Source organism: Trachypithecus francoisi, unplaced genomic scaffold (genome assembly GCF_009764315.1).
Source record: "Trachypithecus francoisi isolate TF-2019V2 unplaced genomic scaffold, Tfra_2.0 Lachesis_group5, whole genome shotgun sequence".
In the NCBI taxonomy this organism is placed as follows: domain Eukaryota; kingdom Metazoa; phylum Chordata; class Mammalia; order Primates; family Cercopithecidae; genus Trachypithecus; species Trachypithecus francoisi.
Window position 1 is genome coordinate 139,229,045 of NW_022681470.1, and position 13,301 is coordinate 139,242,345.

Genomic DNA, 13,301 nt, shown 5'->3' on the forward strand with positions numbered 1-13,301 from the left:
AGGGGAACAAAACACAGGCTCTTCAGTCTGAGGCACCGCCCAGGGCACAGGTCAACATGAACAACACAAGTGTCACGGTGCTGCTTTGCCAAGGGTAAACAGTCAACGATGGAGACCACCAAGGGTGTGGCCAGCCGCAATCTCACTACGTGTACAAGGAAGTGTTACTCTTAACACAAAGCAGCAGCAGCAGCCCACCAACTCAGTCTCAGCCTCTTTTGGGGTCGAATTTGTTGAGGTGCACTCCTTTAGGACCTGCAGAACCGCAGGTGCTAAGCTCGGCACGGCTATCGTCAATGTTAAGGGATCTTTATGGTGACAGTTAGCCAAGTTAAAACTTAGGAATTCTCTACCAAAAGACAAAGAGAAGAACAAAATGCAAACCTGGAACCACTTGGCGTGTCGGAGGGACGCCAAGGCAGCAAGGCATTTCTGCCTGTCCAGAACGTCCGGGGGGTCGTTGACTGATAGCGTTTCTATTCATGGATGGAATAAGAAGACAAGGCACAGTTTGACCAAGGGGTTTCTGTCAGGTGGAAAGGGGATGTGGCAGCTTTCTAAAGGGCAGCTGAGTTTCCCAGAAGCTGAATTCATCTCCACCCTGGACCAGGGAAGGAGAAACTAGAGCACATTGAACTCTGCCCTGTGAGGAAATTGTAAAAATTGGAGGCCCCATCCAAAAATAAAAAAGAAAAAGAAAAAAGAAAGAAAAAGAAAAAATAAAACAAACATAAAAACAAAAGTGGGGAGTTATTCTAAAAGGAATAATCTCATGAGGGAGGGGAGAGATAGGTGGAGCCTATCTTCTAATCCTCTTCCCTTGCCTCCTCCCCATGTTCTCCCAATAAATTAGCTATGCTAAAATGTTCAATAGGAAAAAAATTAAAAAGGCCGGGAGAGAGGAAAGGAACTCCCTCTCTGCATCCCACAACAGCCATCCCAAGGCATATGCGGCAAAGGGGACCAACTCCGCCCACCAGGCGGGACTGCCCTAGCCCCAGCCCTTGACAGAGAGAGTCCTGTTGGTCAAAGGTCCAGCGTCCCTACGTTGATCAACTAGAAGGGCTTTGGTAGTCGGAATCAGCTATGAGAACCAAAGGTAAACAGCAACAAGGGCGCTACGCCAGCCTATGCTGCGGCCAAGCCAAGCGTCAGTCTTCTCTGCCATCTGCGAGCCAGGGGTTTGGATAAGGCCTGAAGACAGGCACACGAGGGGCGGGCCATGGACTGTGAGCACATTATTAGTGCGAGGTCCAATGAGGTAGTGTGAAAAATTGGACAACTGTTTAAACTTTATCCAAAACTCTGTATCAGCTCTTTGTACTTCTGTCACTTTAGATGATAAGAGCCACGGCAGAAGACAAATGAAGAGGCCCTCAGCTCAGCTGCAGCACAGGCTGTTGGTAAACTCCAACATGGTGCTCATGCAGAAACCGTCTGGTTGTCTCATCTTTAAAACCACAGAATCACCAGGGACACACTTCTCCACAGCCAGAGAACGGCTCCACGGAAAAGCAACTTCCACATTCATGTTTGAGAATGTTCAAGGATGAAGTTAAAGGAAAATGGTGCAGTCCCCTACGAAAAGTGCTACTCACTTTTAGTGTGACCGTTTTGTCAAACTCCCAAGTACTCAAAGCCAAGGGGAGATGTGATCTCAGAGTAAAGGTGGTCAATCTACAACGTAGCCTTTTACCAAAGCAGTCTAAAACTGAATAGCACATTTGAATAGTGAGGGAACACCACGTTTTCAAAGCCCTGCCGGCCTGTCTCGGCCTCCCTACCTCCAGCTAATACTTTCTCCATTTCTTCTCTGACAACAGGGGATGTCAGGTGGATGGTCAGGGACAATGGAGGCTCTTTTGTGTTTTTTATCACAATCGCAGCATCGTCGACAGATTGCAGTATTTCATACTTGTCTTCTGTTACAGCCTAAAAAACAAAACGCAACTTTCAAAACACTTTTTCCTCAAAGCAATCAACAATTTTATCTGGCTCCACCTATTCCTGCAGCAGAAAGGCCAACTTCTTGGGTATGATGTCCCAAAAGTGACTTCACCTGGGGTGTCAGGATCTCTCTAACTGTCCAGGTTTTGGGCCATGTTTTGGGTACTAGAGAGAGGGGGTAACTAGTGAAAGAAGCAATTTCAAAAAGGGGCTTAAAAATGCAATGGTAAGGCCAGGCACGGTGGCTCATGCCTGTAATCCCAGCAATTTGGGAGGCCGAGGTGGACAGATCATGAGGTCAGGAGATCGAGATCATCCTGGCTAACCCAGTGAAACTCCGTCTCTACTAAAAATACAAAAAACTAGCTAGGTGTGGTGGCAGGCGCCTGTAGTCTCAGCTACTCGGGAGGCTGAGGCAGGAGAATGGCATGAACCCGGGAGGCAGAGCTTGCAGTGAGCCAAGATTGCGCCACTGCACTCCAGTCTGGGAGACACAGCGAAACTCTGTCTCAAAAAATAAATAAATAAAAACAAACAAACAAAAAAGCAATGTTAGGCCAGGTGCAGTGGCTCACACCTGTAATCCCACCACTTTGGGAGGCCGAGGTGGGAGGATCACAAGGTTAGGAGATCGAGACCATCCTGGCTACCCAGTGAAACCCTGTCTCTACTAAAAATACAAAAAGAACTAGCTGGGCGTGGTGGTGGGTGCCTGTAGTCCCAGTTACTTGGGAGGCTGAGGCAGGAGAATGGCGTGAACCCAGGAGGCAGAGCTTGCAGTGAATCGAGATCACGCCACTGCACTCCAACCTGGGCAACAGAGAGACCCTGTCTCAAAAACAACAAAAACAAACAAAAAAGCATTGTTAGGCCAGGTGCGGTGGCTCACGCCTGTAATCCCAGAACTTTGGGAGGTTGAGGCGGGCAGAATCACCTGAGGTCAGGAGTTCAAGACTAACCTGGCCAACATGGTGAAACCCCATCCCTACTGAAAATACAAAAATTAGCTGGGGGCAATGGCAGACGCGTGTAGTCACAGCTACTCAGAAGACTGAGGCAGGAGACTCACTTGAACCTGGGAGACAGAGGCTGCAGTAAGCTGAGATCGTGCCACTGCACTCCAGCCTGGGGGACAAGAGTGAGACTCCATCTCAAAAAAAAAAAAAAAAAAAAAGGAAAAGCAATGGCAAAGAGTTTAGGATCCAGGAGGAGGAGACCCTCCTTTCCTCCTTTTGCCCTTTAGTGGGTAATTAACTTTGGATAAATCTCTCATTCAGACTTACGGCTCTATCTGTAAAATGGACTTAATGACATGAACTACACCACAAGGCTGCTGGAAGCTTCAACCAGACACTGCGCGGAAAGCGGAGGACACTGCAGAGTGGGCATCCAGCCACTGCTACTTCCATGCTGCAATGAGCAGCCAATGTGGAATAAAACCTGTGTGCAGTGAAATAGCCAGTGTGCAGTATCCTATGATGCATCTAAAAGTGTGTACTTGCTGCAAATGCACATCTACAACGACCCTCACAACTATCCTTATTCTTGATACCATTGTATATAACGTGACAAAGAAAATTCAAGCTTTTGGCTGAGGGCAGTGGCTCACGCCTGTAATCCCAGCACTTCTGAGAGGCCGAGGCGGGTGGGTTACTTGAGGTCAGGAGTTCAAGACCAGCCTGGCCAATATTATGAAATCCTGTCTATACTAAAAATATAAAAAAATAGGCTGGACGTGGTGGCTCATGACTGTAATCCCAGCACTTTAGGAGGCCAAGGCGGGTGGATCACGAGGTCAGAAAATCCAGACCATCCTGGCTAATACGGTGAAACCCCATCTCTACTAAAAATACAAAAAATCAGCCAGGCGTGGTGGCGGGCGCCTGTAGTCCCAGCTATTCGGGAGGCTGAGGCAGGAGAATGGCGTGAACCCGGGAGGCAAGAGCTTGCAGTGAGCCAAGATTGCGCCACTGCACTCCAGTCTGGGAGACACAGCGAGACTCTGTCTCAAAAAAAAAAAAGCCACGCGTGGTGACAGGCGCCTGTAATCCCAGCTACTTGGGAGGCTGAGGCACAGAGGCAGAGGGTACAGTGAGCTGAGACTGTGCCAATGCACTCCAGCCCAGGGGACAGAGAAAGACACTGTCTCGAAAAAAAAAAAAAAGAAAAGAAAATTCAAGTTTTTTAATATTTTTGCTGAAGGAAGCTAAGTATGTTGGGAGGAGAATAAATACATTGAAAAAATCTGAAACAGGATTTCTCAACTTCAGCACAACTGAACTTCTGGGCTGGAAAATTCTTGGTTGGGGGAGCTACTCTGCACATGATAGGGTGTTGAGCAGCATCACTGATTTTCACCCATCAGGTGCTGACAGCACCACAGCACCCCACCACCACTCTGTCAACAGACACTGCCAAAAGTTATCAGGGCAGGGGGGTGATTCATTCCTCTTAAGGAACCACTAGAAATGATTTTTTAAATCCCTATTATTTTCATCTTTAAGGAATAATTACTGGCCAGGCTCAATGGCTCATGCCTGTAATCCTAGCACTTTGGGAGGCTAAGGCAAGCAAATAGCTTGAGGCTAGGAGCTCAAAACCAGCCAGGACAACATAGTGAAACCTCATATCTACAAAAAATTTTAAAAATTCGCCAGACATGGTGGCACATGCTTGTGGTCCCAGTTACTCAGGAGGCTGAGGTGGGAGGATTGCTTGAGGCCAGAAAATCAACGCTGTAGTGAGCTGAGATTGCACCACTGTACCCGAGCTTGGGCAACAGAGCAAGAGACCCTGTCTCCTTTATAAAAAAAAAAAAAAAAGGGGGGGGGCGTGGGCACGGTGGCTCACGCCTGTAATCCCAGCACTTTAGGAGGCCGAGGTGGACGATCACGAGGTTCAGGCCATCAGGACCACAGTGAAACCCCGTCTCTACTAAAAAAAAAAAAACACGGCCGGGCGCGGTGGCTCAAGCCTGTAATCCCAGCACTTTGGGAGGCCGAGACGGGCGGATCACGAGGTCAGGAGATCGAGACCATCCTGGCTAACACGGTGAAACCCCGTCTCTATTAAAAATACAAAAAACTAGCCGGGCGAGGTGGCGGGCGCCTGTAGTCCCAGCTACTCCGGAGGCTGAGGCAGGAGAATGGCGTAAAACCCGGGAGGCGGAGCTTGCAGTGAGCTGAGATCCGGCCACTGCACTCCAGCCCGGGCGAAAGAGCAAGACTCCGTCTCAAAAAAAAAAACAAAAAAAAAACAAACAAACAAAAAAAAACACACAAAAAAAAACACACAAAAGAATTAGCCGGGAGCGGTGGCAGGCGCATGTAGTCCCAGTTACTCGGGAGGCTGAGGCAGGAGAATGGTGTGAACCCGGGAGGCGGAGCTTGCAGTGAGCAGAGATCACGCCACTGCACTCCAGCCTGGGTGACAGAGCGACCAGCCTGACCAACATGGAGAAATCCCATCTCTACTAAAAATACGAAATTAGCCAGGCATGGTGGTGCATGCCTGCAATCCCAACTACTCAGGAGGCTGAGGCAGGAGAATTGCCTGAATCCAGGAGGCGGGGTTTGTGGTGAGCTGAGATCACCCCATTGTACTCCAGCCTGGGCAACAAGAGTGAAACTCCATCCCGCACCCGCCCCCCCGCCTGCCTCCCCCAACCCCCGATTACCACTATGGGCCAGACACAGTGGCTCACGCCTGTAATCCCAGAACTTTGGGAGGCAGAGGCAGGCAGAATACCTGAGGTCAGGAGTTCAAGACCAGTGTGGCCAATATGGTCTCTACTAAAAATACAAAAATTAGCTGGGCTTGGTGGAGGGCACCCATAATCCCAGCAACTCAGGAAGCTGAGGCAGGAGAATCGCTTGAACCCAGGAGGCGGAGGTTGCAGTGAGCCAACATCACACCACTGCACTCCAGCCTGGGTGACAGAGCAAGACTGTCTCAAAAAAGAAAAAGAATTATCACTATGCTGATGTACTTTCAAAAGAAAAAAGAAAAAAAGAAAATTATCATACAAAAATTTCACAGCTTCATCTTCAATGGCTCCTCAGAAGTATCTAATGCACTTACATTAGCTCCGTATTTTAAGTTTTGTCCTGAACCTAAAATTGTCAGTCCCATGTGAGAGAATACAAATCTGCATTGTGAGAGTAAATCAGGTTTTTCTTTCTAAGGAATAAGACTAAAACATTCAAAGGCTATGGTGGCTCAGGCCCGTGATCAAGAGTTCAAGAACAGCCTAGGCAACGCGGCAAAAGCTCATCTACACACACACATACACACAAAACAGCTGGGTGTGGTGGCGCACGCCTGCAGTCCCAGCTACTCGGGAAGATGAGGTGGGAGGAACACTTGAGCCAGGGGAGGCAGAGGTTGCAGTGACCCAAGTTCATGCCACTGCACTCCAGCCTGGATGACACAAGACTCTGTCAAAGATTCAAAGATGCTTGTATACTTCTTTTTTGCTTATCCTATACATAAATACAGGGGGACTGTTTCCTGAGGAGGCAACACCTGGCAGAGGTTCTAATGCCTCCCAACAGCCCAGCTGTGGGTCTTGGGATCCATTCCTCAGCTGCCCTGCAGCTCTGTCACATCATCTGTCCCACTTAGAGGAAGATGAAATAACACACATCAAGAGCACATCTGGTTGAGGGCCTGACTTTAGTAAACACTCAATAAACAGAGACCATTATTTATGCAATACTTTCACAATGAAACAAATACATGGTTTTTGTTTTTTTTTTTTAAAAAAAGATCTTTTAGCTGGGAGTGGTAGTACATGCCGGTAGTCCTAGTTACTCAGGGCGCTGCAATGGGAGGATCATCTGAGACCTGGAAGTGGAGGTTGCAGTGAACTATAATTGCGCCGCCACACTCCAGCCTGGGCTACAGAGCAAGACCTTCCTTATCTTAAAAAAAAAAAAAAAAATGGCCAGGCACGGTGGCTCATGCCTGTAATCCCAGCTCTTCGGGAGGCCGAGGTGGACAGATGGCTTGAGGTTAGGAGTTCGAGACCACCCTGGTCAACATGGCGAAACCCCATCTCTACTAAAAATACAAAAATTAGCTGGACGTAGCGGCACATGCCTGTAGTACCAGCTACTCGGGAGGCTAAGGCAGGAGAATCACTTAAACTCAGGAGGCAGAGGTTGCAGTGAGCCAAGATTACACCACTGCACTCCAGCCTAGGCAACAGAGTAAGACTCCATCTCAAAAAAAAAAAAAAAAAAAAGTGTGTGGTGGCTCACACTTCTAATCCCAGCACTGTGGGAAGCTGGGGAGAAGAGGACTGCTTGAGGGCAACAGTTTGAATCCAGCCAGGGCAATACAGCAAGAACCCCTCTCTATTTATAAAAATAAAATAAACATACAGAAAAAATTTTCAGCTGGGTGCTGTGGCTCACGGCTGTGATACTAGCACTTTGGGAGACTGAGATGGATGAATGAATCACCTGAGATTGGGAGTTAGAGGCCAGCCTGGCCAACACAGTGAAACCCCGTCTGTATTAAAAATATAAAAATTAGCTGGGTGTGGTGGTGCACGCCTGTAATCCTAGCTACTCGGGAGCCTGAGGTAGGAGAATCATCTACCTCAGAGGTAGAGGTTGCAGTGATCTGAGATCGAGCCACTGTACTCTAGCCTGGGCAACAGACTGAGACTCCATCTCAAAAGAAAAAAATCAATTCTTTACATTTAGCTTTGGATCCAATGGAAGAGATAACAACTCTGCTATCTACCTAGCTATCCATCCAATGGAGCCTAGACGTGAAGTTTATGCCCAATGATCTTGGGCTTGTGTGCAGCCTGGCACAAAACAGGCACGGGGTCCTTATGGCCCCTGCAGTCAGGTTCCACAGAAGCTCAGTGGCTTGTTGGTGTCCTGCTCGTCACCTACTGAGAAGACACATGCACAGCAAGTGCCAGGGCAAGGCTGGCACGTGCTTCTTGGAGCATGGCCTAGCTGGACACTTCTTCCTGGGCCCCACATCCTCAACCAGCATGCCTACCAACCACCCACCTACCCGGCAGTGACAACAGCCACACTTACAGCAAGCTGGATGGACAGGTTGTCGGCCACCTTGTCTAGGAGGGCGGTTGTGGGCTTCTCCTTACACAGCAGCACCAGCTCCAGATCCAAGTCCCCCTTGAGTAGGAGGCCCTTTGCCACCAGGCCCACCCGCATCACTCCCCGCAGGGTTCTGGTCATGTGCTCCGTCTTCTGTTCCCTGAGGGACAGACCAACATCCAGCTCAGTGAGGAATTCAGTCTGACCACGACCCAGAGGTCCCAAGACAGGCTGGAGTTTCTTAGAAAACAGGAGCCAACCCCTACCCTACGAGGTCAGATTGAGACCATTCTGGCTAACAGGGTGAAACCCCATCTCTACTAAAAATACAAAAAAATTAGCTGAGCGTGGTGGCGGGCGCCTGTAGTCCCAGCTAAAATTGGGAGGCTGAGGCAGGAGAATGGAGTGAACCCAGAAGGCGGAGCTTGCAGTGAGCCGAGATCACATCGCTGCACTCCAGTCTGGACCACAAAGCGAGATTCCGTCTCAAAAAGAAAAAAAAAGAAAACAGGTACCAACCCCTACCCTGGCTACCCTCTCTACAAGAAAGAAAACGACGACAGAAAACCTCACTTACCCAGCCCCTTCTTTACTGTCGTCCTCTGGGGGCACATCCATGTTTTCGGACTCTGCCTGCTCGCTGCTACCCTTTTCCTGCTCGTCTATCCAGTCGGACACAGCTTTGAGTGCCCGCTCCGTGTGGGACACCATGTTCTGGACTGCCTCCAGCTCCTCTTGCGTTGGATAAACGGAAGAATGCTTTGCCATTACATGGCGGTCATCATTCACAAAAATTCGCATTGGACGCTAGGGATGTGAGAATTAAGTTAAAAATGATGTAAAGAGAGCAAGCAGCCCAACATTCATCTTTTAAGCTGCACAATTCCGAACGATGCTGTATCGCTTGTGTGTAAAAACCAAGCCTGGAGGAGCACAACTGAAGGACCAAGGAGGAACAAGCAAACTGAACAGCTGTTGTGTCTGGGCAGTGGGAGACAGAATGGAATACAGAATAGATAATATTACTTTATAATCCAAAAGAGCTAATAAAAATGGTAATGGAATCAAATGCTTTGGAAAAGGTTACAAACATCTCTGTACGTGAGTGAAGAAACAGTATCTGTGATCAAAAACTTACCATTTTTACTTCTGTAGTGTCTGGAAATCAAACTTTTGCTTATCTTTTCAAATCGTGATAGATTTCCTTGGTGTTATCAATACTTCAGCTCTATAAGATCAGAAAATCTTTTTAGTTTCATATAACTTATAGTAGGATTCATTTTAGCAGCCAGGTACACAGTAGCAAGAATGACATGTGTGCTGCCTCATGAAGGGCCTGTCAACACAGCAGGACACATCTTTATTTCCAAGTAACCACTGCTAAGCCAAGGCATTAACTACGTAACACCCTAAAAATGAAAACAGATGGTTTCAAGAAATCTGATCTGACTTCAGGCCTACAGACACTCAGATGGTATTTTACTTTCTTTTTTATCTTCCTTTACATAAATATGCCCATTTTTACAAGTATGAAAATATTAGGCCGGGCGCGGTGGCTCAAGCCTGTAATCCCAGCACTTTGGGAGGCCGAGACGGGCGGATCACGAGGTCAGGAGATCGAGACCATCCTGGCTAATACGGTGAAACCCTGTCTCTACTTAAAAATACAAAAAACTAGCCGGGCGACTGTAGTCCCAGCTACTCGGGAGGCTGAGGCAGGAGAATGGCATAAACCCGGGAGGCGGAGCTTGCAGTGAGCTGAGATCCGGCCACTGCACTCCAGCCTGGGTGGCAGAGCAAGACTCCGTCTCAAAAAAAAAAAAAAAAAAAAAAAAAAAAAGAAAATATTAACAGGTCTCCAAAAAACACTACAGGTAGAAATGCTCACATCAGGCTAGGCACAGTGGCTCACGCCTGTAATCCCGCCACTGTGCGGGATGACTTGAGGTGGATCACTTGAGGTCAGGAGTTTGAGACCAGCCTGGCCAATATGGCAAAACCCCATCTCTACCAAAAATACAAAAATTGGCTGGGTGTGGTGGGCACCTGTAGTCCTGGCTACTTGGGAGGCTGAGGCACAAGTATCGCTTGAGCCCAGGATACGGAGGCTGCAGTGAGCAGAGATCACATCACTGCACTCTAGCACGGGTGGCAGAGCAAGACTTCATCTCAAAAAAAAAAAAGGTTTACATCAAAATCTTGGTGCTTGGAGAAGGAAAAGAGAGGGAAGGAGCTCTAATCCCTGACAGTAATGAAGAGATGGAAGAAAGACATGTGGCAAAGGGTCCCAAAAGGTTTCTGTAAAATGAGAAAGAACGAACCTCCCGAAAAGTGAGTATGTGAAATATCAGGTGGACGACGACAACCACAGCAGGTTCAACTCTGAAGATGCTAAGACAACTGAAGTGCACAACAGAATCTTTCAGGACAAACTAAGCCATAATTACTATTTCGGTCTCAGTATCATGCCGACTCCAACCTACTCAATTCCCACTCTACACAAACAGTCTGGTCCATACTGCAATCTTCCAAATGAGTAAACAACCAAAAAACCCCATCAACACAATACATACCAGATGAATCTACCCCCTACAGGCAACTGCCAGCCCCTTCCGACTAAACTAGTTCCCAGCCAGCAGAGCAGGCTCAAACCTGAAAAGGCCCAAGCATCAAGGATAAATTCTGACATGCTGGCCAAAACAAGAACTTCCCAAAATACCCAGGACTACCTAGCAAAATCTAACTGCAAAATCTAAACATCCCAAACTTAAAAACCTAAGGGTGCTTGAGTGAGGTGGCTCACGCCTGTAATCCCAGCACTTTGGGAGGCTGAGGCAGGCGGATGACGAGGTCAGGAGATCGAGACCATCCTGGCTAACACAGTGAAACCTCGTCTCTACTAAAAATACAAAAAATTAGCCGGGTGCGGTGGCGGGCACCTGTAGTCCCAGCTACACGGGAGGCTGAGGCTGGAGAATGGCGTGAACCCGGCAGGCAGGGCTTGCAGTGAGCTGAGATTGCGCCACTGCACTCCAGGCTGGGCGACAGAGCAAGACTTTGTCTCAAAAAAAAAAAAAAAAGTCAGGAATTTGAGACCACCTTGGTCAACATGGTGAAACCGGTCTCTCCCAAAAATACAAAAATTAGATGGACGTGGTGGCGCACACCTGTCATCCCAGCTACTAGGGAGGCTGAGGCAGGAGAATAGCTTTAACTCAAGAGGCAGACACTGCAGCGAGCTGAGATTGTGCCACTGCATCCAGCCTGGCCAACAGAGACTCCACCTCAAAATAAATAAATGAATAAATAAAACCTAGGGGTCGCCGGGCACAGTGGCTCACGCCTGTAATCCCAGTACTTAGGGAGGCCAAGGCAGGGGTATCACCTGAGGTCACGAGTTCAAGATCAGCCTGGCCAACATGGTGAAACCCTGTCTCTACTAAATATACAAAAAATTAGTCGGGCGAGGTAGCACAGGCTTGTAATCCTAGCTACTCAGGAGGCTGAAGCCCAAGAATTGCTTGAACCAGGGAGGCGGAGGTTACACTGAGTCAAGATCACCCCATTGCACCCCAGCCTGGGTAACAAGAGCAAAACTCTGTCTCATTAAAACAAACAAACAAACAAACAAACAAAACCTAGGGGTCAAACGATACGCCTGCAGAGCCCAGCAACAGGACGTGGTGGGGTCAAAGGCCTTATGACAGGGGAGGGATGCAAGAGAGGAGGAGTGTGAGGGGGGAATGGATGAAAAGGGCAGAAAGCCAGTCCCTGGGCTCAGTGACTCAATGCGCCTGAGACTCACACCATGGGGTGAGCCACTCGATCGATCGTCCAGAGAAAGCTTCTGCACAGACTTGGACCTGAAACTCCACTTGCCCAGCCCATTAGCTTCCTTCTTGCATCAGCAACATGGAAGCAGCCCCTCTACCCTCGGCAGGACTATGAAAATGAAACAAGTCAACCTACTTGAAGCATGCAGCACATATCCCACAGACCTAACAACCGGTACCAGATCCTACTGCTGAAAAAATCTGCCTCCCCAGGCTGCAGCGAGGGCCAGGTGTGAGTGATGTGTGTGCAAAGGGCACCCTCTCCTCCACCTCCCATGTCTCTTCACCAAGCCAGAGTCAAGCTCCAAAGGGCCTTCATTCCCCACTGATTCTGCCAAGCCAATTCCCTTGGCTGTGGTTTCCCTGGATAGTCGCAAGGACACTGGGAATCTTGTTCATGAAGTGAATCCTTATGAAGGAATTGCAGTTACTTCAGTTAGGGGAATAATACTGTGGTTGTGCTGTAAAGAACCACCTTTAACTGTTCCACACATATTTAAGACAAATTTATGGCTGAAATTATATACCTGGTATTTGCTCTGAAATATACCAGGGAGCAGATAGTAGAGAAGGATAAAACAAGACTACAGAACATGACAGCTGCTGAAGCTGGGTGACGGATACTGTAACTCTTTTGTGCATGTTTTAAAAATTTGATAATACATTTTAAAAAAATGATTTGTAGAGATGGGGTGTCGCCACGTTGTGTGGGCTGGTCTCGAACTCCTGGGCTCAAGTGATCCTCCCACCTCAGTCTCCCAAAGTGCTGGGGTTACAGGTGTAAGCCACCATGCATGGCCAACTATTTTTGTCTTTTTGAGAGAGTCTCTCTCTCTCACCCAGGCTGGAGTGCAGTGGTGCCATCTTGGCTCATTGTAATCTCCATCTGCCAAGTTCGGGCAATTCTCCTGTCTCAGCCTCCCAAGCAGCTAGGACTAAAGGTGCGTGCCACCACGCCCGGCTAATTTTTGTATTTTTAGTAGGGACAGGGTTTCACTATGTTGGCCAGGCTGGTCTTGAACTCCTCAATCTCCTTGAACTGGGGAGGTAGAGAATGCCATGAGCCGAGATTGCGCCACTGCACTCCAGCCTATGTGACACAGAGAAAGAATGTCTCAAAATAAGTAAATAAAAATATACCACCACCACCACCACAACAAAAATCTACTGAAAGAAGCTCCTGGGAGAGGTGGATCGTAATCTGCAGCAGGGGATATAGTAGGTGAGCCTGGATCCTACTGGAACGCCAGAAAGCAACAAAGCGCTGGTGATTAGAACAGTCTTATCCTGCCGGGCGGGGTGGCTCAAGCCTGTAATCCCAGCACTTTGGGAGGCCGAGACGGGTGGATCACGAGGTCAGGAGATGGAGACCATCCTGGCTAACACGGTGAAACCCCGTCTCTACTAAAAATACAAAAAACTAGCCGGGCGAGGTGGCGGG

The 13,301-nt window shown here is 48.4% G+C and overlaps 1 protein-coding gene across 6 annotated transcripts in view; it reads right to left on the reverse strand.

The window, feature by feature from the left end:
- ILF3 (interleukin enhancer binding factor 3) overlaps window positions 1–13,301 on the reverse strand; it is a 43,147-nt gene that overhangs the window by 13,581 nt on the left and 16,265 nt on the right. For all 6 annotated transcript variants that reach the window (XM_033197790.1, XM_033197791.1, XM_033197789.1 and 3 more), the window contains exons 2-6: window positions 9,166–9,255; window positions 8,605–8,834; window positions 8,010–8,187; window positions 1,785–1,932; window positions 385–476 (exon numbers count right to left, since the gene is read on the reverse strand). In XM_033197790.1, the coding sequence (XP_033053681.1) occupies window positions 385–476; window positions 1,785–1,932; window positions 8,010–8,187; window positions 8,605–8,834; window positions 9,166–9,168 (651 nt within the window). In that variant the 5' untranslated portion in view covers window positions 9,169–9,255. The remainder of the gene's footprint in view (window positions 1–384; window positions 477–1,784; window positions 1,933–8,009; window positions 8,188–8,604; window positions 8,835–9,165; window positions 9,256–13,301) is intronic.